The 25134-nt window shown below is 46.1% G+C and overlaps 1 protein-coding gene across 1 annotated transcript in view; it reads left to right on the top strand.

Annotated features, from left to right (window-relative positions):
* The first annotated feature begins 957 nt into the window (after nucleotides 1-957).
* Nucleotides 958-25134, top strand: part of LOC142257071 (phospholipase A2 inhibitor NAI-like) — a 32984-nt gene continuing 8807 nt past the window's right edge. The window contains exons 1-3 of the mRNA XM_075329133.1: nucleotides 958-1072; nucleotides 4327-4440; nucleotides 6294-6440. Coding sequence (XP_075185248.1) covers nucleotides 1021-1072; nucleotides 4327-4440; nucleotides 6294-6440 — 313 coding nt within the window. The 5' untranslated portion in view covers nucleotides 958-1020. The remainder of the gene's footprint in view (nucleotides 1073-4326; nucleotides 4441-6293; nucleotides 6441-25134) is intronic.

Here is a 25134-nt window from a genome sequence, read left to right as displayed (position 1 = left end):
ACGAGATAGAGAGAAGAAGTGAACTACAAAGTTGCAGGGCATCATCAATTCAATAAGAATCCACACCTTGCATACAGAAATGCTATGATTAGAATGTGTATAACTCACAAGGCTGCGGACATGAAGCGATACCTCATGGAGACCTTCCTATAAGTCATTGGGTATGGTGGCTGCATGGAGTGGCCTCCACCCTCACCTGACCTGACCCCATTTGACTTCTTTCTGTGAGGTCACATCAAACAGCAGGTGTAAGCGACCCCTCCACCAACATTGCAGGACCTATGACGACGTATCATAGATGCTTGTGCAAATGTGTCACCTACCATATTGCACAACGTGCAGCAAGATACAGTATGCTGTGCAGAGGCCAGATGTGCATTGCAGATGACGGGGGGCCACTGTGAGCATCAAAGTTAAATGAGTGCCATATGCGTGACCAGCATTCAATGTTTTGGGGGGTCATGGGTTTCATATCATAGCATTTCTGTATGCAAGGTGTCGATTCGAATTGACTTGATGATGCCCTACAATTTTTAATTCACTTTTTTTCTCTATCTCGTTCCGTTTTAAAAAAAAAAATGCTAACTCCGTTGTTTTCCACCAGGTGGCGCTATAGGTGGTTTCATTGCGTAGCGCATGGCTACTTTACTATACCTAGACACCACTTTTATGCCTATAGCTGCCGCCGTTCTCAAGTTAATGGTGGTGGAGAGGAGATGGGTAGACACACAATATATAGGGGACGTGTATACAGGAGATGGGTGGACACACTGTAGAAAAGCAGTTTTGGATTGAGATGTGCAGTATACAGTGGCGTGTGGCTTTTTATTTTTTTGTGTGTAATGTAGTGTCACAACATACATTTTCCAACAGCATAAAGTGAAGTATGTGGTGATTATCATTATTTTGTCATCATTGTTTCGTGACAACTGCAATAATATCCTTTCTCATAAAAAGTGAACAATTCACACTTCATCAGGACCTTTTCTCCCAATAGGACTCGTCTCGAAGAGCTGAACGATGAACTCCCTGATTTTCATTTTGAGTCTCCTCTCGGCTTTTGCAGCTACAAGTAAGTTTTCTAGAATGTTTATGCAAACTGCCTCTTCAAAAAGATAGATGACTCTCTCTACAAGAAGATCCTTTAGACCCTAGCTAGATACCTCTCATAGAGCTAAATCAGATCTCATGCTTTGCCTTGAAGAGCGGACAACACCCCGAAACAAGTGTCTGCAAATTTAGATTCTGAGTTATCCTATGTCGTATGGCAAGGCTTGTAAAGGGTTGATATTAGCTTCTAGGTTTTCTACTCCCAAGTCCTCTTTATCTCAAGAAGCAATTTGAATATTTAGTTTCATAGGTGAACTTTGCATGGCTTATAAGCCGCCTTACCCTTGCATGTAGGGATGTTAATCTCCAAAAGGAGAAATGTTGCCCCTTAGATTTTGAAAGATTGTAACTCATCAAATAATTGTTTTACTTTGCCTTTATTTTTAGTTATTCATATTATTGCATATATTGCTACTAATATGACTATTACAGCTGATCAAAATAAATCACTGGACCCTGGATCAACAGTCAGTTAAGGCTACATTCACATGACTGTTCCGTTTTTGCGGTCTGCAAAAAATGGTCCTTTTTTTTCACGGATGCATCTGTGTGCCCTCTGGGGTTTTTTTTGCGGACCGCAAAAAACGGAAGCAGCTAGAAAGATAAATAGATGGGTAGATATAGAGACAGAGAGATAGAGGGATTGATGAATGAATGAATAGAGGGATAAATAGATAGAGGGATAATCGATGAGAAACACATATATAATGTCCCACCCCCCTGCATATTCTAAGCTGGCACCCTTTAGTAACTTTTATGTGGCACTAAAGGGTGCTTAGCCTTGTATTTAGCAAAAAAATAATAAATAATAATAATAAAAAAAAAAAAATGATGTGGGGTCCCCCCTATCTTTTGTAGCCAGCTAGGGTAAATCAGACGGCTGCAGACTGGAGACCACAGCTGGCAGCTTCACCTTGACTGGTAATCCAAAACAGAGGGCACCCCACACTGTTGTCTTAAATTAAATAAATCATTTAAAACAAAAAACGTGGGGTGCCCCCCAAATTGCATCACCAGCCAAGGTAAAGCGGACAGCTGTGGTCTGGTATTCTCAGACTGGGGAGGTCCACTGTTATTGGACACTCCCCAGCCTAAAAATAGCAGGCCACAGCCGCCCCAGAAGTGGCGCATCCATTAGATGTGCCAATCCTGGCGCTTCGCCCCAAGTCATCCCGTTGCCCTGGTGCGGTGGCAAACGGGGTAATATATGGGGTTGATACCAGATGTGTAATGTCACCTGGCATCAAGCCCTGGGGTTAGTGATATCACGCGTCTATTAGATACCCGACATCACAACCCGTCAGTAATTTTAATAGACAACAAAAAAAGTTTTATTTGAAAAAAAACTCCCCAAAACATTCCCTCATTCACCAATTTATTGAAAAGAACAATCAAATCCAGGTCCAGCGTAATCCAATAAGGGGGTCCCACAACGATCCATACCATAGTCACTGTCCCAGTCAATGAAGAACAGAATGTTCCCCATTGGGTGGGAGAGCAGTGCAGTGACCTGAGCTAACATCAATAGGTCAGCCCAGGTCACTGCAGGTGATGACGAGCGCTGCCATCAGGAGGTTAGATGAGATCATTACCTGCTGAGATGATCTCCTGCACTCCTGACGTCAGCGCTGTCACTGACTTTTTTGCCCGCCGGCAGTATCGCGGGAGCCCGTGAGGTCACCGCTAGTGACAGTCTCTGGCTGCCCGCGAGACGTGATGTGAGAACGCGGCGGACATAGAAGGCAGTGACAGCGCTGACGTCAGGAGAGCAGTAGATCGTCACAGCAGGTAATGATCTCATCTAACCTCTTGACAGCAGCACTCGTCATCCCCTCGGCTGCCCCCGCTGCAGTGTGACAAGCTGCTGATACTGCAGTGCGGCCAGACACTGACACACTGCAGTGTGGGCAGCCGCGGGGTTGGCAGGGAGCGGGACACGGTCTGCAGGGGCACTCAGCGGAGGTGCGGCTTCCAGGGATTTTGTGAGCCCATTGACTTGTATTGAGTCACGGTCCATTATTATGGAACAGAATAGGACGTGTTCCATAATAACGGAACGGACATACGGCATTCAATGTACTTTTTTTTTGTAGGATCGGAAGTTCTGCCATGTGCCATCCGATCCTACACAAAAGACATTGAAAACATGGTCCTGTCAGTAGGTCCGCAAAAAAACAGGAACTGACCAGGACAAACGGAACGGTCATGTGAATGTAGCCTTTAAGTAGTCCACAACTGGTGGATCAGAAACCTGAGAACCTCCTCCTATTTTCATCCCCTGACCTAGTAGGATGCCAGGTCTGCAATGATGACAATACACCGGACGTACTAATCAGAAGAGACGCTGGGGATGCCACGGGTAGGTGGAGGTTTGCAGGAGTGTGGTCCACTTGTCATGCTAGGTTCAGGGAAGTACCAAATGAAAGGTAAGGGATTTGAACCCATGTGTCCAGAGCAGGTGGTGGTTCCTGACCAAACCTACTGCTGGTCACTGGGGTCCCTCACCACCCTAAATAGGTTCTGCATCTATGTGCTGAGCCGGGTACCTGACCCTAGGTATCCCTAGTGCTTGACCCTAAATTTGGAATGGGTGGGATGAGCTCTTTGTAAATGCTAAAGGAAGGCACAAGGTGGACACATTGGGGGGGGGGGGGAAAGCATGACCTACTTATCCATGGATGACACAGGCAGGCTTCAGCAATGATACTACAGATGAGAGCAAGCCACCTGCTTGCAACCAGAGCTAGAATGAATTGAATAATAACACCAGCACCAGTCAAGTGATGATGGGAGTATTTAAGAACTAAGAGAATGCTGATGATCAGCAGCTGGGTGGAAGGAGAGCTCCTGCTGGGTCCAAAAGGTGAGAGATGAATCGAGCAGGAAATCAACTGACAGCAGGAACAATAGAAAGTCAGGGGGCATTTTTCCCAGCCAAACGCCGTGACCTTCTATTGCCAGACACCACATGACTGTCAACTGTGACACCGCTGGTCACGAACTACAAACATTTCCATCAGACCAGGGTGCTGGGAATCATTTTGCTCCACTCTAAATATGATATAAACTACTAAGGTTTTATCCATCTCTTGTGATGATGGAGATGAGCTTCTAAAAGTTTGTCTTAGATGCTGGTGATCTTGGTGACTTTACAGCAAAGAAAAGAGGGTGCAAAGAAGAGTGTAATAAATGATTAATGGTCTGACATCTCTGTAGGCTTCGCTCTCTCGTGTACGCAGTGCATCTCTGGATCCCCCCCATGCACAGGCAGCAATGGGACTTGTCCATCGGGGCACATGTGTGGATCTGCATACTTGACATTCACTTTTGGTGAGTAATGGGGTCACCTCTGATCTTTTCTAACCTCTTCATGGGATTCTGTTATAGGCAAACAAATGTAATTATTTTATAATATGACTCATAGACTTTGTTTTATAATTCCTCACCAGTTTTAGCACTCTGCTGACCCCATGTGATTATGCATGTCCCTATTTACCTCCTTCACAAAAAAAGTGCAATTGCACGATTGTTGTGTTTTTGAATTTGTGAAAGTGTTTTTTTTGTTTTTTTTTCTCAATGGTAGATAAAGGGGGTGATTTTGAGCTTGGAGATCGATATAGATATCTCCATCCATCCCTGTTAGGTCACTTGAAGCCTGTGCTGTCCGATCACTTGTGCTCTACAAGATGATGCTTCAGCATCGCTTTGATAAATAGAAATACTGTGTTCCTGTGAATGCCAGCAGTCAGTCGGCATTCACAGGAGGTGAGTCATCATGACAGGTGACCCTGCATTTTCATGGCAACATATCGGCACTCCATGAGCATGTCACAGGGCCGCCAATGGGGCAGGGAACAGGGAGATCCCTGTCGGAGTGTGTTAGACAGCATGATCTAATTGGTTAATGGGCACGATCCACCTGTGCCGGTTGGCTGATCTGATCAGCAGACGTGTGCACCGATTACTGTGGGCTCACCATGGGATCCTGCAGTAACGGGAGGAAGGTGACTTAGGATGTGTGTGTCTATCTTTCATAAAAATTTCTACTCGCCTCCCACGTCTTCTGGTGTCTTCCTCTGTAACCGGCACAGTAGCTGGCATCGGCGTATCTGCTATGGCAATGTATGATGGCACAGACACGCCGATATCAACTGCCGAACTATGTTTGGCCAGCAGTATGTATTGCAGTGCAGCGACTGATGGGTCTCTGCACAGCAATGCATTTTAGCTGGATGCACTGAAGTAGGCACTGAGATCGGTGAGCCCCTTTCACCCACAGGCCCGGTCAGAGATTTGACCTCTTCAACCGTGATCGTCACACCCCTGGTTTTCACTGTATTGCATAGCTAAAATATTTTTAATTCTTACTTAAGTTGACCGTGTTTTTTATTTTTTATTTTTTTGCTTAGGTCATCTTGTGAAGTTTTGCAAATGTTTTTCAATTTTTGGCTTTTGTATTTCAGTACCACATCGAAATACAAAAATCAGTCAAATTTCATTATCGAGCTGTCGAAAACTAATGTGACATTTCAAAGGTTTCTCCGACTTTCTGCTCTAAAAACGTTACGAAAAAGTTTCCTTAACCCGTATTTGCCATTTTAAAGACTATTGTGCAAATAATGGTGACAAAAGTAACTTTAAAAAACCCCTAGAAAATAATGAATCAAAGCCCTTCCCCCCCACCCACCCCTTCAATTTACTAGTATATTACATAGTAAAATGAATGGTGTCATTCAAAACCTTAACTCTTCCCGGAAAATGCAAGCTGTCATATGGCTATGTCAATAAATTATGGCTTTTGGGGAAAAAGTGAAAAGTCACAGGTCATTAAAGGTTTAATATATAGATGGTTAAGGACCCTGTACTTTTTTTTTAATTCTCCTATGAGACTTGAACATGGGATATTTTATCATTTGCACTATAAAATGCAATGCCACAATGTTGCAGTATGTAGTCAAAATTGTGCTATCCTTTGAAGCCCAGCTTTATGCTGTGCTTCATAGGAGTACCAAGATGGCAGCAATTAGAAACTTGCAACTTTAAGTGCACCGTACTGCATTGATTTATGGGTTAAAAAAAAAAAACACCAGTCTGGATAAACTCCACTTGATGGATTATTTCTAATCCCACCTAAAAATGACAATACTTTAAGGACTTATTTTTTTTTGATGTTTTATTTGTAGGCGGAGATACAGAAACAAGGTTTGAGAGGACGTGCATGATTTCTCAAATCTGTAACATTAAGGGCAGTTGGACCGTAAATCAAGTACAATACAAGGTGGCCACATCATGTTGCAGCACTGACGACTGTACCCCTACTACGCCTAAGCGTAAGTCATCAATATCTGCCTAACTCTTTGATTGGGGGAAAAAAATAATTTACTAATACTAATGCGGGCATTACATGAGACGAGCTATCGCGCAATGCATTGTCGGGGTCACGGTTTTCGTGACGCACATTCGGCATTGCTTGCGACGTCGTTTCGTGTGACACCTCCGAGCGACGCAGAATCGTTCACAAATCGTGAGTCGTGTACTCGTCGCTTATTTTTAAAAAATTGTTTATTTTTAATGGCGCCGGTTGATCATTGTACCCCTGGCAGCACACATCGCTCCGTGTGACACCCCGGAAACGATGAACACAGCTTACCTGCATCCCGCCTGCAATGCGGAAGGAAGGAGGTGGGCGGGATGTTTAGGTCCCGCTCATCTCCGCCCCACCGCTTCTATTGGCCGGCTGCTGTGTGACATCGCTGTGACGCTGAACGTCCCTCCCACTTCAGGAAGTGGATGTTCGCCGCCCACAGCGAGGTCGTCCGAGAGGTAAGTACATGTGACAGGGAGTTAACGACTTTGTGCGCCATGGGCAACTAATTGCCCGTGGTGTACAAACGACGGGGGCGGGTACGATCGCTCGTGCGATCGCACGATAGATCGTACCGCATGACGCTGGCATAAGAGTATGTCCGCATGCTGCATTCTTGATTTGACAAAAAAAATGCATCCTCTGGCAGACTTGACAACTGTAAACACTGCATTTGACAAAAAAGTGGTAAAAACGCATGCATTTTTGATGCATTTTTGTCAGTGCGTTTTTTAAAGCAGAAAAAAATGATAGGATAATTGATAGAAAGAATATATAGAATGAACATATAGAATAGATAAAAAGTAATAATAATAATAATAATAATAATAATAGAATAGCTTGATAGAGGGATAGCTAGTTGGACAGCTGTTTTTTTGTTTACTTGCTAAAAAATTTTTGTGGGGTCCCCCCATTTTTCATATACAGCACAGAAACAGCAGCTGGAGCCTGCAACCCTCAGCTGTCTGCTGTACCCAGGCTGGATATGAAAAATAGAGGGGATCCCACACTTTTTTTTTTTAAATTTGATTTATTTAAAAAAAAAAAAGAATTAAACAAAAAAATAAAAACGAGGGGACCCCACGTCATTTATTTTTTTCTAAAACCATCCAAGGTGCAGCAGACAACTGAGGGCTAATATTATGGTGGGAAGGCCCATCGTTATTTTTGCCCTTTTCAAACTAATAGCAGCCTACAGCCTCCCCAGAAGTGGTGCATCCATAAGAGGCGCCAATTCTGGCGCTGCACCCAGCTCTCCTCATTGTCCTGGTGCGGTGGCAATTGGGGTAATAAGGAGTTAATAACAGCCCACAGCAGCCACTAAGTCCTAGATCAGTGATGGCAGTCGTCTGAGACCACACCACCATCACTAATCTGTAAGTAAAATAAAATAAACACAAACACCCCCAAAATCGTTAATTGGGAATAAAATACAAAAAAACACTCATTCTCACCACTTTATTAACCCCTAAACACCCCTGCAGGTCCGAAGTAATACACACAAGGTCCAATGGTGATTCAGCTCTGCTACATCCCTGTCCTGTCACAGCAGTACCGTAGAGCATGACTGCCCACTGACAGCAGACAGACAGAGCTGCGCGATGAGAATGAACTCGGGTGAACCTCTGATGTCAGTGCCGCTACACAGGCAGTAGTGCAGGGCCTGCGGCTGTAACGTCAGAGGTTCACCCGAGTTCATTCTCCTCGTGACGCTCTGTCTCTGTGTCATGGCCTGTTTTGTGCTCACCGGTGGAGAATTTCAGCTGTGACCGGAAATCACCTGAGTGACGTCCCGCTGATCGTGCTGCTCGTTTCAGTCACTCGGGTGATTTTCTGTCACAGGTGGAGAACTCCAGCTGTGACAGCGGCTAACCTGAGTGATGTCACCCCTGATAGCGGGACTCACTTCAGTTGCTGCATGGAGCTCACAGTGAGCAGTTTTATTCTATAGCGCTCACTGTGAGCATCAGATGTAGCAGTGCTGGAAGTGTCGTGTGACCTTGTGTGGATTACGTTGAACCTGGAGGGGTGTTTGGGGGTTAATAAAGTGGTGAAAGAGGATGCTTTTTTGTCTTTATTTCAAATAAAGGATTTTTCGGTGTTCGTGTTTATTTACTTTTACTTATAGATTAGTGATAAAGGGGTGTCTCATAGACGCCTGCCATCACTAAGCTAGGACTTAGTGGCTGCTGTGGGCTGCCATTAACTTCTTATTACCCAAATTGCCACTGTTCCAGGGCGATTGGGATGAGCCAGGTAAAGTCCCAGGACTGTCGAATTTAATGGATGCAGCAATTCAGAGCGGCTGCTGGCTGATATTATTAAGCTGGGGGGCTCCCAATAATGTGGGTCACCCCAGTCTGACCAGCCCCCAGCTGTGAGCCTTTATCTTGGCTGGGTATCAAAATTGGGGGGATCGGACGCCGTTTTTTTTTTTTATTTATTGTACTGTACGATATAGACCCGCCCACTGGCGGCTGTGATTGGTTGCAGTCTGACAGCTGTCTCTCAGCGTGGGGGCGTTTCTAACTGCAACCACTCATAGGTGGCGGTGGGCGGAGGAAGCAGTGAGTATAAGATGAGCCTTATGAATGCGTGAGGTGAATATGAGATGAGTCTATTGAGCGGCTGGTACTTTCAGAAGCAGGAGAGGCCACGGGAGTAGAGCGACAACCGAGCCAGTAATTGGTGAGTATGAAGTGGAGAGAGACAGAGAGCGAACGAGAGAGAGAGAATGGAGAAAAGTTAGTGACCTGCATTTTTGCTGCCAAAAATATATCCAAAAAGCAACCAAAATGCAGTGCAAACGCACAGCTAACATTGTGGTTGCGTTTTGACACACCTCATTAATTTCAATGGGTGGAAAATGTTCACAAAATGCACTGAAGTACCACCGCTGCTATTGCGGAGCACCCAGGGGCGATGGAACTGCAGTTGGGTGTTAAACCCCTCCGTGGAAGGGGTGGATGCCCCGGGGCTCAGTGTCCAGGACACGGGAGATAATGTCTGTCGGAGGTGGCGCGCCAGACCGGGGAGTGTTGGTATACTCACTGCTGAAGAATTGCACACGAATCTGCTGGTAAACCAAGGTGTCAGTTGCCGGCTGCCACACCACAGCCGGGTGTACTCGGGTCCCACACTCTGCTGGTGTACCAATGTCCCTTCCTCCGGCACTCTGTAACTTTCTTAATTCTGGACAACTCCGTATCGAGCAGGGAAGTCTGCTCCCGGTTCAGTTGTGGTTTGGAGTCATGCCCGCGAAAAACTGACCCTTGGGATCTCAGTGGGTGTTTGCGGATACCCTATCCCCCGCGGTGGGCTGCCGTTTCGCTCTATCTGGGCTAACACTTCTGAAGCAATGTCTGGAACCTTGCTCCGGGCCTGGTCAATTAGAGAAGGGGCTTGCAACCATCTTCTAACTAGGATCCAGGTACCCCGCCTGTACACGGTCTCTGGACCGGATTTCCGCTGTCGGTACCGGCGGGCTCCAACCCTGTCCCGGTCCACGTTGGATTTCCCGCGACCGGACTCCCGTCGCTTTTGGACACGGTTCACTGCTTGCCACCTAGCCAGTAGACCAGGGCTACTACCCTGGCTACCATTCACTAGGTTGTCAACTGCACTGACTTGTTCCCGCCCCTGGATCCCCAAGACCCTAAGGTGGGCGCTTCCAATCCACCTGGTCCTGCCCACTGGTGTGTCCTTCTTACCCTGAGGGGGGTGGCTAGGATTTAGTGGCAGATGTTACCTGGTGTGGGATGGTGTTGTGTCGGGTGTATGTTTCTCTGTGACCACCTGGCGGCGCCAGGGTGTCACGAATTTTGTCAATGATACGGTGCAGTTTGAAATGCAACCAAAACGCAAGAAAATACGCAGCGTGCGCACATGGCCTAAGTTACATTTCTGGTACACTTCACTGAAAGCTTTCAGGGAGTCGGGAGGGAACATTAACTATTAACGTTACAACACAACACTTCTTCCAGTTACCTGGCTGGAGCTATGGTGAGGACTGGTCATGGTCTTATTTCCTCCATGACGTTCCTTCAGGTTTGATGTCCCAACCAAAGAAAAGTGAACAATCTGCAATTCTACAAAATTACCAACTGATGTGTTACTGTCTAAGGGTATGTGCGCTCTAGTCGTTTTATTGTGGCATCAAAAACGCTGCGTTTCTGGCCGCTAGAAAACGTACATAAATGCAAAAAACGCGATTTGGTGAGTTTTTGCCTGCGTTTTGATGCATTTTTGTTCATTACAATTTTATGTGGTTTTTTTATCAGTGAACAATGCCATTAAAGATTGGTGAAGATAAAACAATCTGTTCTCCTTCATTCTCCACTAGTGTATGCAGGAGAGCAGACAGCAGCTGCAGAACCACAAGGCTCAGCATCCTCCATCCAGGACTATATGCTGGAGGGAGAGGCATAGGAAACAAAACTACAAGGCTCAGCATACTACATCCACTAGTGTATGCAGGAGAGCAGACAGCAGCTGCAGAACTACAAGGCTCAGCATCCTCCATCCAAGACTGTATGCAGGAGTTTTTGCCCAAAAACGTAAAAAAAATGACGTGGGCTTCGTCATATTTTTGTATGCTAGCCAGGTACAGCAGGCAGGTACGGGCTGCCCCCAACCCCCAGCTGCCTATTTGTACCCGGCTGGGAACCAAAAATATAGGGAAGCCCTTTTTTTTTTTAACTTATTTCATGAATTTCATGAAATAATTAAAAAAAAAAATGACATCGGCTTCGCCCAATTTTTGTGTCCAGCCAGGTACAACTAGGCAGCTGGGGATTGGAATCCTCAGCGCAGGGTGCCCATGCTTTCTGGGCACCCCCACTGTGAATTGCAGTCCGCAGCTGCCCCAGAAAATGGCGCTTTCATAGAAGCGTCATCTTCTGGCGCTGTATCCAACTCTGTGTCCAGGTGGCTCGCTGGGTAATAATGGGGTTAGGGATAGCTGCGTATTATCAGCTGGCTCTAAGCCCGAAATTCACGGTGTCACGCCAATATAAGACATGGCCACGATGAATTTCTAGTAAAGATAAAAAAAAATACACAGAGAAAAATATTTTTATTAGAAATAAAACACAACACAATTAGTGACTCCATCTTTATTGAAATAAAGAAACCCCCCTCTGCAGTAATCCTGGGTCAAGGGTCCCACAATGTCCAATCCGGATCCAATATCATCTGATCGGTTTGCCAGAAATAAGACAAAGCGATCAGATGATGTGTCAGGTTCAAGGATGGGAATCACATGACACATCAGCTAATTGTATAAATGCAATTGTATAAATACAATCAGCTGATGCATCAGTAGAAAAAAAAAACACACTTCTGTGCAGACTCCTGTCCGATCGCTGCAGGAGCTGCCGGTAATCAGTGATGCGGTCACCTCACCGCATCAGCTGATTGTTTAAGCTGGCTGGGCGGTAAAAAGCCGGCGTCACCGCGAGACTTATACGATTAGCTGATCACCGGCAGGTCCTGCAGCCATCGGACGTGTCCCGGGAGTCTGCAGACAGGTGAATATGATATATTTTTTTTTTTTACTGTTCACTTTTGAGTTCGCAGCTGCTTCCACCTCCCGCCCGGACATGGCGCAGGACGGGAGAGGACATGGCGTCAGACGGGAGGTGGAAGCAGCGATGGCGGTACCGGGAGGATTCACGCTTCTGTGTTTACCAACAGAAGGAATCCTCTTCCTGTACACGTCACTGTACTACCCTCCCCTCACGTTTATAGCTGCATTTTTAGTCTTAGAAACGCAGCTATATTTGCAATTTGCGTTTTTCATTGCGTTTTTGAACATCTCATTGAACTCAATGGGTGAAAAACGCAGTGAAAAACGTAGGAATAATGCTGCGTTTTTGAGGGCACCACAAAAACGCAGCTAACAAAAAACGCTGTGTGCAGATGTGTCGCCCGCCGCCACGTCCCATTACCTTTAGGTGCAGATCGCCTCAGGGACGGCGGGGACTTCACGTGCTGGGGATCGTCTGGTCACAGGTAGGTTAACTTCAATAGGGAATCGTGACGCCACTCTCAGTATTGCGGCCAGGGCGACCGCCACTGCAGTTTAGGGAACGCCTGGGGCTGATGGTAGCTGCAGTCAGTTGTTGTGGCCTCCCGAGAGTGAGGCGGGCCCCAGGGTCCAGTGCAGGTGTGTAGTACCACAGGTCGCAGAAGAACTCACACACAGGCAGCAAAGTCTTTCAGGGTTTTTACTCACTTTTAGGTGGCAGACGTGAGTTAACCCGGGCGATGCTATGGTGCACCATGAGAAACCAGGTATCCCTTTGGCTGATTTAGGGGTGACTGCTGACTCGCCTTCCTAGCCCTTCTTGTTTTGAGAAGACTCCTATGTGTAGTAATGCTGGAATCTCCCGTGAAGCCTCTTCCGCCGTTCTCCCCTTTCTGGCCCGTTTGCCTGACAGCGTGGACCAAGGTAAGACGGCTCCAGGCTCTGTCCTCCTTATGGGCCCCCTCTTTGCTGCTGTAGCTGCGGACTCTGTGTTGGTGGTGAGGTGCATAATGTGCCCTCACCTGCTGGTGTAGCAGGCGAACTGAATGGGCCCCTGCTCTTGGGACCTGTTTCCCCGTGCGGGCTGGGTCTACCGAGTAGTCCCCTTACTAGCCACCTCTTGCTACTGCCTAGGTGGTCTTCAGGCGGCACCCCAGGATAGCCCTTCTCCCCCACCAACAGCCACGAACTCGTGCAGTGTCTGCCAGTGCCCTGCTCTCCTCAGCTCTCTGCACTTCAGACCGACTCAATCTCCTCTCCCTTCTGTGCCTGCCTCTGCACACTCCCCGTTCCCGGTCACACCACCGACCACTAGCTGGGATACGAGGGCCACGCCCCCTACCTGAATCTACTTAGGGGTCCCCTCTAACAGTGTGTGTGTCCCTCGTTACTTTGTGTTCCATGTGTCCACACCCTAATCAGCCTCTGGGATTACCTGTGTTGTACTGACCCAGCATGGGTGTGTGACGTCCTGGACTAGCCAGTTTGTCACAGGTAGTCCCATACACACACACGTAGTAAGGTGACAGCAGCCAAACTACAGAAACCCTTGTCACCCCCCTCCGGGTTTGATGTTCACACCAGGGGGGCGGGGCCAGGGATATCGGCTCCGCCCACCGAGGAGTTTACAGGCCCGGAGGTGGGAAAGTGCAACTCCCCGTGGGGAGCAGAAGTGTACAGTCATGGCCAAAAGTTTTGAGAATGCTACAAATATTAATTTTTACAAAGTCTACTGCTTCAGTTTTTCTAATGGCAATTTGCATATACTCCAGAATGTCATAAAGAGTGATCGGCTTAACAGCAATTACTTGCAAAGTCAATATTTGCCAAGAAAATGAACTTTAACCCCCAAAACACATTTCAACATCATTGTAGTCCTGCCTTAAAAGGAGCAGCTAACATTGTTTTAGTGATTGTTCAATTAACACAGGTGTGGGTGTTGATGAGGACAGGGCTGGCGATCAATCAGTCATGATTAAGTAAGAATGACACCACTGGACACTTTAAAAGGTGGCTGGTGCTTGGTATCATTGTTTCTCTTCAGTTAACCATTGTTATCTCTAAAGAAACACGTGCAGCCATCATTGCCCTGCACAAAAATGGCCTAACAGGGAAGAGTATCGCAGCTACAAAGATTGCACCTCAGTCAACAATCTATTGCATCATCAAGAACTTCAAGGAGAGAGCTTCCATTGTTGCCAAAAAGGCTCCAGGGCGCCCAAGAAGGACCAGCAAGCGCCAGGACCGTATCAGCTGCGGGATAGGACTACCAGCAGTGCCGAGCTAGCTCAGCAATGGCAGCAGGCTGGTGTGAATGTTTCTGCACGCACTGTGAGGCGGAGACTCATTGAGCAAGGCCTGGTTTCAAGGAGGGCAGCAAAGAAGCCACTTCTCTCCAGAAAAAACATCAGGGACCGACTGATATTCTGCAAAAGGTACAGGGAGTGGACTGCTGAGGACTGGGGTAAAGTCATTTTCTCAGATTAATCCCCTTTTCGATTGTTTGGGACATCTGGAAAACAGCTTATTCGGAGAAGAAGAGGTGACGCTACCACCAGTCTTGTCTCATGCCAGCTGTTAAGCATCCTGAAACCATTCATGTGTGGGGCTGCTTCTCAGCCAAGGGAATCGGCTCACTCACAGTCTTGCCTAAAAACACAGCCATGAATAAAGAATGGTACCAGAATGTCCTCCAAGAGCAACTTCTCCCAACCGTCCAAGAGCAGTTTGGCGCCCAACAATGCCTTTTCCAGCATGATTGAGCACTAGAGTTGAGCGCGGTTCGTGGTTCGTGGTTCTCCAGTTCGCGGTTCGAGTGATTTTTGGGCTGTTCGAGATCGAACTAGAACTCGAGCTTTTTGCTAAAAGCTCGATAGTTCTAGATACGTTCGAGAACGGTTCTAGCAGCAAAAAGCAGGGCTTTTTACAGCTACAGTGTGCAGGAGCCATCGCTGGCAGCCTGCCACAAGCTGGTAACCAAGATAAACATCGGGTATCCAAGCAAAGCGCTTTGGTTAGTAACCCGATGTTTATCTTAGTTACGTGCAGGAAGCCCACACTTTCCCGCTCAGCTCGCTCCACCCCCTCCTGCCCGCGGCATGTACACATACATACACATACACAAACACACACACACACACACACATCCACCCCCCCCCCCCCCCCCCCGCCCGCCCGCCCGCCCGCCCGCCCGCTCGCTCGCTCGCTCGGCTTACCTGCGGTGATGAAGTCCCGCCATCCCGACCTCAGCGCTGTCACTGTCCTCCATGGCCGCCGCTTGTCACATCACCTATCGCTTCCGACCCGAGACTGACACTGGCGGTGACGTCACGGACCTCTCGCGATACTTGATGTGAAGGCGCCGGTCATTGACCTCAGTGACAGGGGCTGTCAGCAGTGCTGGAGATAAGCGCAGGTAATGTACCTCGCTGACAGCAGCACTTGTCACCCCCCCTGCAGTGACCTGGGCTGACCCATTGATGTTAGCTCAGGTCACTGCATTGCTCTCCCAGCCAATGGGGAACATCCTGCTCTTCATTGACTGGGACAGTGTGCATCGTCATGGCAACCCCTTGGATTACACCAGACCTGGATTTGTTTTTGAATCTAATAAATTGGTTAAAGAGGGAATGTATTGGGGAGTGTTTTTTCAAATAAAAATGTGTTTGTCGTGTATTTTTTTTTTATTACTGACTGGGTTGGTGATGTCGGGTATCTGATAGACGCCTGACCTCACCAACCCCAGGGCTTGATGCCAGGTGACATTACACATCTGGTATTAACCCCAAATATTACCCCGTTTGCCACCGCACCAGGGCGCGGGATGAGCTGGGGCGAAGCACCAGGATTGGCGCATCTAATGGATGCGCCACTTCTGGGGCGGCTGCGGCCTGCTATTTTTAGGCTGGGGAGATTCCAATAACCATGGACCTCCCTAGTCTGAGAATATCAGGCCCCAGCTGTCTGCTTTACCTTGGCTGGTGATCCAATTTTGGGGGACCCCTACGTGTTTTTTTTTTTAATTATTTATTTAATTTAAAATAACAGCGTGGGGTGCCCTCAGTTTTGGATTACCAGGTTGCCAGCTGTGGTCTGCAGGCTGCAGCCGTCTGCTTTACCCTAGCTGGCTACAAAACTAGGGGGAACCCTATGTCATTTTTTTTTCATTTTTTTGGCTAAATACAAAGCTAAGCACCCCTTAGTGCCACATGAAAGGTACCAAAGGGTGTTCCACTTTTTCTCCATTTTTTTCTCCACTTTCTCTCCACTTTTTCTCCACTTTTTCTCCATTTTTTTCTCCACTTATTCTCCACTTTTTCTCCTCTTATTCTCCACTTTTTCTCCACTTTTTCTCCACTTTTTCTCCTCTTATTCTCCACTTTTTCTCCACTTTTTCTCCACTTTTTCTCCATTTTTTTCTCCACTTTCTCCACTTTTTCTCCACTTTTTTCTCCACTTTTTCTCCTCTTATGCTCCACTTTTTCTCCTCTTAATCTCCACTTTTTCTCCACTTTTTCTCCACTTTTTCTCCACTTTTTTCTCCACTTTTTCTCCTCTTATGCTCCACTTTTTCTCCACTTTTTCTCCACTTTTTCTCCACTTTTTCTCCACTTTTTCTCCACTTTTTCTCCTCTTAATCTCCACTTTTTCTCCTCTTATGCTCCACTTTTTCTCCACTTTTTCTCCACTTTTTCTCCACGTTTTCTCCACTTTTTTCTCCACTTTTTCTCCTCTTATGCTCCACTTTTTCTCCACTTTTTCTCCACTTTTTCTCCACTTTTTCTCCACGTTTTCTCCACGTTTTCTCCACTTTTTTCTCCACTTTTTCTCCTCTTATGCTCCACTTTTTCTCCACTTTTTCTCCACTTTTTCTCCTCTTATGCTCCACTTTTTCTCCACTTTTTCTCCACTTTTTCTCCACTTTTTCTCCACTTTTTTCTCCACTTTTTCTCCACTTTTTCTCCTCTTATGCTCCACTTTTTCTCCACTTTTTCTCCACTTTTTCTCCACTTTTTCTCCTCTTATGCTCCACTTTTTCTCCACTTTTTCTCCACTTTTTCTCCTCTTATGCTCCACTTTTTCTCCACTTTTTTCTCCACTTTTTCTCCTCTTATGCTCCACTTTTTCTCCACTTTTTCTCCACTTTTTCTCCACTTTTTCTCCTCTTATGCTCCACTTTTTCTCCACTTTTTCTCCACTTTTTCTCCATTTTTTTCTCCACTTTTTCTCCTCTTATTCTCCACTTTTTCTCCACTTTTTCTCCACTTTTTCTCCACTTTTTCTCCACTTTTTCTCCTCTTATTCTCCACTTTTTCTCCACTTTTTCTCCACTTTTTCTCCATTTTTTTCTCCACTTTCTCCACTTTTTCTCCACTTTTTTCTCCACTTTTTCTCCTCTTATGCTCCACTTTTTCTCCTCTTAATCTCCACTTTTTCTCCACTTTTTCTCCACTTTTTCTCCACTTTTTTCTCCACTTTTTCTCCTCTTATGCTCCACTTTTTCTCCACTTTTTCTCCACTTTTTCTCCTCTTAATCTCCACTTTTTCTCCTCTTATGCTCCACTTTTTCTCCACTTTTTCTCCACGTTTTCTCCACTTTTTTCTCCACTTTTTCTCCTCTTATGCTCCACTTTTTCTCCACTTTTTCTCCACTTTTTCTCCACTTTTTTCTCCACTTTTTCTCCTCTTATGCTCCACTTTTTCTCCACTTTTTCTCCACTTTTTCTCCTCTTAATCTCCACTTTTTCTCCACTTTTTCTCCACTTTTTCTCCACTTTTTCTCCACTTTTTTTCTCCACTTTTTCTCCACTTTTTCTCCTCTTATGCTCCACTTTTTCTCCACTTTTTCTCCACTTTTTCTCCACGTTTTCTCCTCTTAATCTCCACTTTTTCTCCTCTTATGCTCCACTTTTTCTCCACTTTTTCTCCACTTTTTCTCCACTTTTTCTCCACTTTTTCTCCTCTTATGCTCCACTTTTTCTCCACTTTTTCTCCTCTTAATCTCCACTTTTTCTCCTCTTATGCTCCACTTTTTCTCCACTTTTTCTCCACTTTTTCTCCTCTTATGCTCCACTTTTTCTCCACTTTTTCTCCACTTTTTCTCCACTTTTTCTCCACTTTTTCTCCTCTTATGCTCCACTTTTTCTCCACTTTTTCTCCTCTTAATCTCCACTTTTTCTCCTCTTATGCTCCACTTTTTCTCCACTTTTTCTCCACTTTTTCTCCACTTTTTTCTCCACTTTTTCTCCTCTTATGCTCCACTTTTTCTCCACTTTTTTCTCCACTTTTTCTCCTCTTATGCTCCACTTTTTCTCCACTTTTTCTCCACTTTTTCTCCACTTTTTTCTCCACTTTTTCTCCTCTTATGCTCCACTTTTTCTCCACTTTTTCTCCACTTTTTCTCCTCTTAATCTCCACTTTTTCTCCACTTTTTCTCCACTTTTTCTCCACTTTTTCTCCACTTTTTCTCCACTTTTTTTCTCCACTTTTTCTCCACTTTTTCTCCTCTTATGCTCCACTTTTTCTCCACTTTTTCTCCACTTTTTCTCCACTTTTTTTCTCCACTTTTTCTCCACTTTTTCTCCTCTTATGCTCCACTTTTTCTCCACTTTTTCTCCACTTTTTCTCCACGTTTTCTCCTCTTAATCTCCACTTTTTCTCCTCTTATGCTCCACTTTTTCTCCACTTTTTCTCCACTTTTTCTCCACTTTTTCTCCACTTTTTCTCCTCTTATGCTCCACTTTTTCTCCACTTTTTCTCCTCTTAATCTCCACTTTTTCTCCTCTTATGCTCCACTTTTTCTCCACTTTTTCTCCACTTTTTCTCCTCTTATGCTCCACTTTTTCTCCACTTTTTCTCCACTTTTTCTCCACTTTTTCTCCACTTTTTCTCCTCTTATGCTCCACTTTTTCTCCACTTTTTCTCCTCTTAATCTCCACTTTTTCTCCTCTTATGCTCCACTTTTTCTCCACTTTTTCTCCACTTTTTCTCCACTTTTTTCTCCACTTTTTCTCCTCTTATGCTCCACTTTTTCTCCACTTTTTCTCCACTTTTTCTCCACTTATGCTCCACTTTTTCTCCACTTTTTCTCCACTTTTTTCTCCACTTTTTCTCCTCTTAATCTCCACTTTTTCTCCACTTTTTCTCCACTTTTTCTCCACTTTTTCTCCACTTTTTTCTCCACTTTTTCTCCACTTTTTCTCCTCTTATGTTCCACTTATTCTCCACTTTTTCTCCACTTTTTCTCTACTTTTTCTATGGTCGGTCTACCCATTAGCTCTGCCATGCATAGTGTAGCTCTACACCTACTGCACATGTTACTTTATGATTGACATCTCTTTCGTACCAGAGCTGTCTAAGCCTATTATGACCCCATATTTGTCATTACTATATTGTCCTTGTACTGTATTATGACATTTGTATCATGTGTTTCATTTCTTGCTGTGTTGCAATTTTTTTGCTGCATCCCAATTGTACCTCTACATTGTTCGAGTTTATGTTATTGTTCTCTCACTCTTATGTGATACTGATTATTGTCATTTTTCATGATTACATGCAGATAAGTCCAATCTGACGAAGGCTCAGGCCGAAACGTCATTTGTAACTTGTTTTGGACAAAAACATATATGCTTATGAAAAAAAATTTTTCTTAATACGGACCAATAAAGAGTGATTTTGCATTACTATCCGTTGTGACTTACTGACTTAGTCTGGGAGATTTAGAGTGCCGAGGTTACTCACTAATTTTATCTATTATTACCTCTGAGCACCTATATACCAGTGAGCAGAGCTTCCTCTACAGTAGTTCTCCTGATTAGGCATGCCCTTACCTCATGAGCAGGGCATTGCAGCTTTGGTAGCAACCATTACGACATGGACTCTGCTGCTGTGGACCCAGGGAGAGTGAGTGCAGATTCATTGCACCCACACTCCTCACATGAAGGGTCCGCACTCCTAGAAAATGGGGGATACGTTCCCTGAGTGTCTCCCCCCCATATTCTAGACGGTCCAGAGTCGTCGTGGGACTCCTTTATTTTTTTTCTTACAATAAATTGGTGAAAGAGGAAATGTTTTGGGGACTGTTTTTTCAAATAAATTTCTTTTGTCGATTTTTTGTTTTTGTTAGTACTGACAGTTTATGATGTTGGGTATCTAATAGACGCCATGACATCACAAACTGCTGGGCTTGATCTCAGGTGACTTTACAGCTAGTATCAATCCGATTTATTACCCCGTTTGCCACTGCACCAGGGCACGGGATGAGCTGGGGTGAAGCGCCAGGATTGGCGCATCTAGTGGATGCGCCACGTCTGGGGTGCCTGCGGCCTGCTATTTTTAGGCTGTGAAGGCCCAATAACTATGGACCTTCCCACCCTGAGAATACCAGACCACAGCTGTCCGCTTTACCTTGGCTGGTGATCCAATTTGGGGGGTCCCCTACTTTTATTGTGTAATTATTAATATTTATAAAATAATTATAAAAAAGAGCCTGAGGGGACCTCCACATTGGATCCCCAACCACGGTAAAGCTGCCAGCTGTGGTTTTCAGGCTACAGCCGTCTGCTTTACCCTAGCTGGCTATCAAAAATGGGGGGACCCAACGTAATTTTTTTTTTTTAACTATTTTTTAAATAGAAAAAATTAATGGGCTTCCCTGTATTTTGATTGCCAACCAAGGTAACGGCAGGCAGATGGGGGTGGCAACCCATAGCTGTCTGCTTTATCTGCGCTGAGAATCAAAAATACCGCGGAGCGCTACGTCATTTTTTTAAAGATTTATTTTTACAGCACTGTGATGTCCAGCAATCAAAATACAGGGAAGCCCATTTTATTTTTAGTTATTTAAATAAATAATTAAAAAAAATATATGTTAGCTCCCACTGCATTTTTTGTATTGCTAGCTAAGGGTAATCCAAGCAGCTACTGGCTGCTAACCCCCACTGCTTGGTGTTACCTTCACTGGCAATGGAAAATCCAGGGAAGCATTTTTTTTTTTTTTTGCCAAAAAGCTACAAAAAAAGGACGTGAGCTTCGCCATATTTTTGTATGCTAGCCAGGTATAGCAGGCAGGTGCTGGAAGAGTTGGATACAGCGCCAGAAGATGGCGCTTCTATGAAAATGCCATTTTCTGAGGTGGCTGCAGACTGCAATTCGCAGCAGTGGGGCCCAGAAAGCTCAGGCCAACCGGTGGTGCGGATTCCAATCCCAGCTGCCTAGTTGTACCTGGCTGGACACAAAAATGGGGCAAAGCCTACGTCATTTGTTTTCTAATTATTTCATGAAATTCATGAAATAATAAAAAAAGGGCTTCCCTTTATTTTTGGTTCCCAGCCGGGTACAAATAGGCAACTGGGGGTTGGGGGCAGCCGTACCTGCCTGCTGTACCTGGCTAGCATACAAAAATATGGCGAAGCCACATAATTTTTTCAGGGGGCAAAAAACTTCTGCATACAGTCCTGGATGGAGTATGCTGAGCCTTGTAGTTCTGCAGCTGCTGTCTGTCTGTATGGAGAAGAGCAGACAGCAGCTGCAGAACTACAAGGCTCAGCATACTCCATCCAGGACTGTATGCAGAAGTTTTTTGCCCACCAAAAAAATGACATGGGCTTCGCCATATTTTTGTATGCTAGCCAGGTACAGCTGGCAGCCACGGGCTGCCTCCAACCCCCAGTTGCCTATTTGTACCCGGCTGGGAACCAAAAATATAGGGAAGCCCGTTTTTTTTAATTATTTCACTTATTTCATGAAATAATTAAAAAACAAATGACGTGAGCTTCGCCCTATTTTTGTGTCCAGCCGGGTACAACTAGGCAGCTGGGGATTGGAATCCGCAGCACAGGTTAGCCCGAGGTTTGTGGGCGCCTCTGCTGCGGATTTCAGTCCGCAGCCGTCCCAGAAAATGGCGCTCTCATAGAAGCGCCATCATCTGGCGCTGTATCCAACTCTTCCAACAGCCCTGGAGCCGGGTGGCTTGTTGGGTAATCATGAGTTAATACTGGCTTTGTTTTACTAGCCAGTATTAAGCCAGAGATTCTTAATGTCAGGCACGTTTGACCCGGCCATTAAGAATCTCCAATAAAGGGTTAAAAAAAGACACCACACAGAGAAAAAATACTTTAATAGAAATAAATACACAGACACATTAGAGACTCCATCTTTATTACCCCCTGTCAGCCCTCCACGATCCTGCTCTTCTGTCTTCTTTCTTTCTAGTGTTGTAGTAGTGACGATTGTAGAGAGGAAGGATGAGGTTCACCAGCTCATCACTTGGGGCTGGGGAACCTCCATCCTAACTACAATGCTCACTACAATCGGGAAGCAGCGTGCAGCCTTCACTCCGTGAGTGATCACTGCTGGCTGCTAGCGGTAACGCTGACAGACGCGTTACCATAGCAACGGTGCTCTCGGAGCTGCGGTTAGCGGTGACGTCACCGCTAACTGCGTTGCTATGGCAACGGTGATCTCCGTTAATGACCGGCTGTGTCAGCCGGTCCCTAACGGAACGGGGAGTCGACCGTGTGCTAGAGCATGTCGCCGGTACACGGCGATACACATATGTGCACCGTGTACCGGAGAGATGCACTCGCAGGTCCTACATGACGTGTCATAGTCATGTGACCAGTCTGTAGCCAATGAGATAATAGCCACGTGACTGGTCACATGGCTATTTTGACGTCACGATAGGTCCTGCTTCTCTGCTGGCAGTGCAGGTCACCGGGAGGATGCAGCGATCATCGGATGGAATAGCGGCAGGAGACAGAGTGCAGAAGGGATCGCGAGGACCGGTAAGTGTTATGGCAATGTTTATTAACTGTTTGTGTACATTTATAATGCATTTTTATGTGTTTGTGATTGCCTCCCATTATAGCCTATACGTTCGAGTTCGGTTCGTCGAACGTTCGACGAACCGAACTCGAACGGGACCCCCGTTCGGCGAACCGGCCTCGAGCCGAACCGGGACCGGTTCGCTCATCTCTATTGAGCACCTTGCCATAAAGCAAAGGTGATCACTAAATGGCTCGGGGAACAAAACATAGAGATTTTGGGTCCATGGCCTGGAAACTCCCCAGATCTTAATCCCATTGAGAACTTGTGGGCAATCATCAAGAGACGGGTGGACAAACAAAAACCAACAAATTCTGGCAACATGCAAGCATTGATTATGCAAGAATGGACAGCTATCAGTCAGGATTTGGTCCAGAAGTTGATTGAGAGCATGCCAGGGAGAATTGCAGAGGTCCTGAAGAAGAAGGGTCAACACTGCAAATATTGACTTGCTGCATTAACTCATTCTAACTGTCAATATAACCTTTTGGTCCTCATAATATAATTGCAATTACATTTCTGTATGTGATATAAACATCAGACAAACACAAATAAAAACCAGAGGGAACAGATCATGTGAAAATAGAATTTTGGTGTCATTCTCAAAACTTTTGGCCATGACTGTAGTCTAGCTGTGACAGGGAAGTGGAGTGGAGTGAAGTTCAAGGGCAGACCTGCATCCAGGTCTGCCATAGTCTACAACAGGTGTCTGGGTTGGAGCCCAGTGCCCTCTGGCAAGGAGGCAGACGGTGGTGGCCGCCTGCAGGAACTGGGATTACAGGCGGTGGAACCGTAGGGACCGGGGACGGGCGGTGGCCCGCCAGTACCGAATCGGGGAACCATTTGGAAACTGGAGCACCAGGAGGGGTACTCAGACCCAGTACGAAGCCCAGAAACAACCGGGCCGAGTCAAATCAACTGATTCAGGACTGGACTTTAGGACCTTTCCCACATAAGACCCGACTGAAGACAACAGCCCAACCATAGGGGTAAAGCCACCGCCAAGGCATAGAGACCCGAGGGGCCAGCGTCTGCGGGCAAAGAGGGCTCTCCCGACACATATCAAATCGGGGAGCGGACTACCATTGCTCAGGCATAGGAGTCGTGATTTCTACATAAGTGAGGTACAGGAGAAAGGCGGAAACCACCAACTTGATAAGGGGAAAACTGCAGCCGGCTGTGGGCACCGTTCACCATCTTGTTTGGTTTACCAGAGACTCCAGCGTGTTTGTCATAGTGAATACAACAGTGCCTTCGGGCCGCGCACCGCGCCGCACCGCACCGACACCCCATCACGCATCCAACCCCTCGCCTCAGCACCTCCCTTGGGCCCCCGGGACCATCATCCCCCTACCCACAGAGGGGGTCAACACCAAGCTGCGCAACACCGTCCCCGGGAGCCTAGTCAATGGCAGCGGTGGTATCCATTCACCACAACCCGTGGGTGGCATCACGAACTTAAATCCCCTACAAACAGCCACGGCTCCAGCCGTGGACCTCCCCACTGAAGTCCCTACGTGTAGCACTAAACCCCCCTTTTCAGAGCGACGTGACCCCCGGGTCCGTGAGGAGCTCAAGCCACCCACCGACGAGCATGGATCCGAGCGGCTCGGCAGCCGGCCGAGCCCCGGGGCGGTACAGGTGCAGTACTCAGTGGTGCCTGACCAGGTCAGGGGTGCCACACAGACAGCAAAAATGAAAACTCATAGACTTTGCTGATGAAGTCATGCAGTTTTCTGAACAAAAACGCACCCAAAAAAAAGCGCAAAAACGCCTAGTGCGCACATAGCCTTAATGGAAATACAGATGTGATCACTATTATTGTTACTTAGCAATTCACAAGGGAATATATACAGTAGGTATTACAACTAAAACTGAAACTGACCCAGCCGTTTCCTGTACAGACTAAGATTTCTGTGGCCAGAATAGCCTCAACCACAGACTAAGAGGAAACTACTCAGACCTGGCTGCTTGAAAGGCCGTCTAGCATTTCTTGTATCTCCTAAGGAACTGGGAGAAAGAGCAGAGGGCAACTGGGGACAAGTATAGGACATTGCTAGTATGTGTGTGTGTGTGTGTGTAGAATGGCACAACAGATGACAAGGAATATTACATTGCTACTGTGTGTGTATGTTTGTGTGCGTGTGTAAAATTGCAAAACAGGGGACCAGGATAGGACATTGCTAGTGTGTGTGTGTGTGTGTGTGTGTTTGTGAGTGTGTGTAGAATGGCACAACAGGTGACCAGGAATATTACATTGCTACTGTGTGTGTGTGTGTGTGTGTAGAATTGCAAAACAGAGGACCAG

This window comes from Anomaloglossus baeobatrachus, chromosome 11 (genome assembly GCF_048569485.1).
Source record: "Anomaloglossus baeobatrachus isolate aAnoBae1 chromosome 11, aAnoBae1.hap1, whole genome shotgun sequence".
NCBI classification, from domain to species: Eukaryota; Metazoa; Chordata; class Amphibia; order Anura; family Aromobatidae; genus Anomaloglossus; species Anomaloglossus baeobatrachus.
The sequence above is the reverse complement of the archived record's forward strand: the minus strand, read 5'-3'. Positions and strand labels throughout refer to the sequence as shown.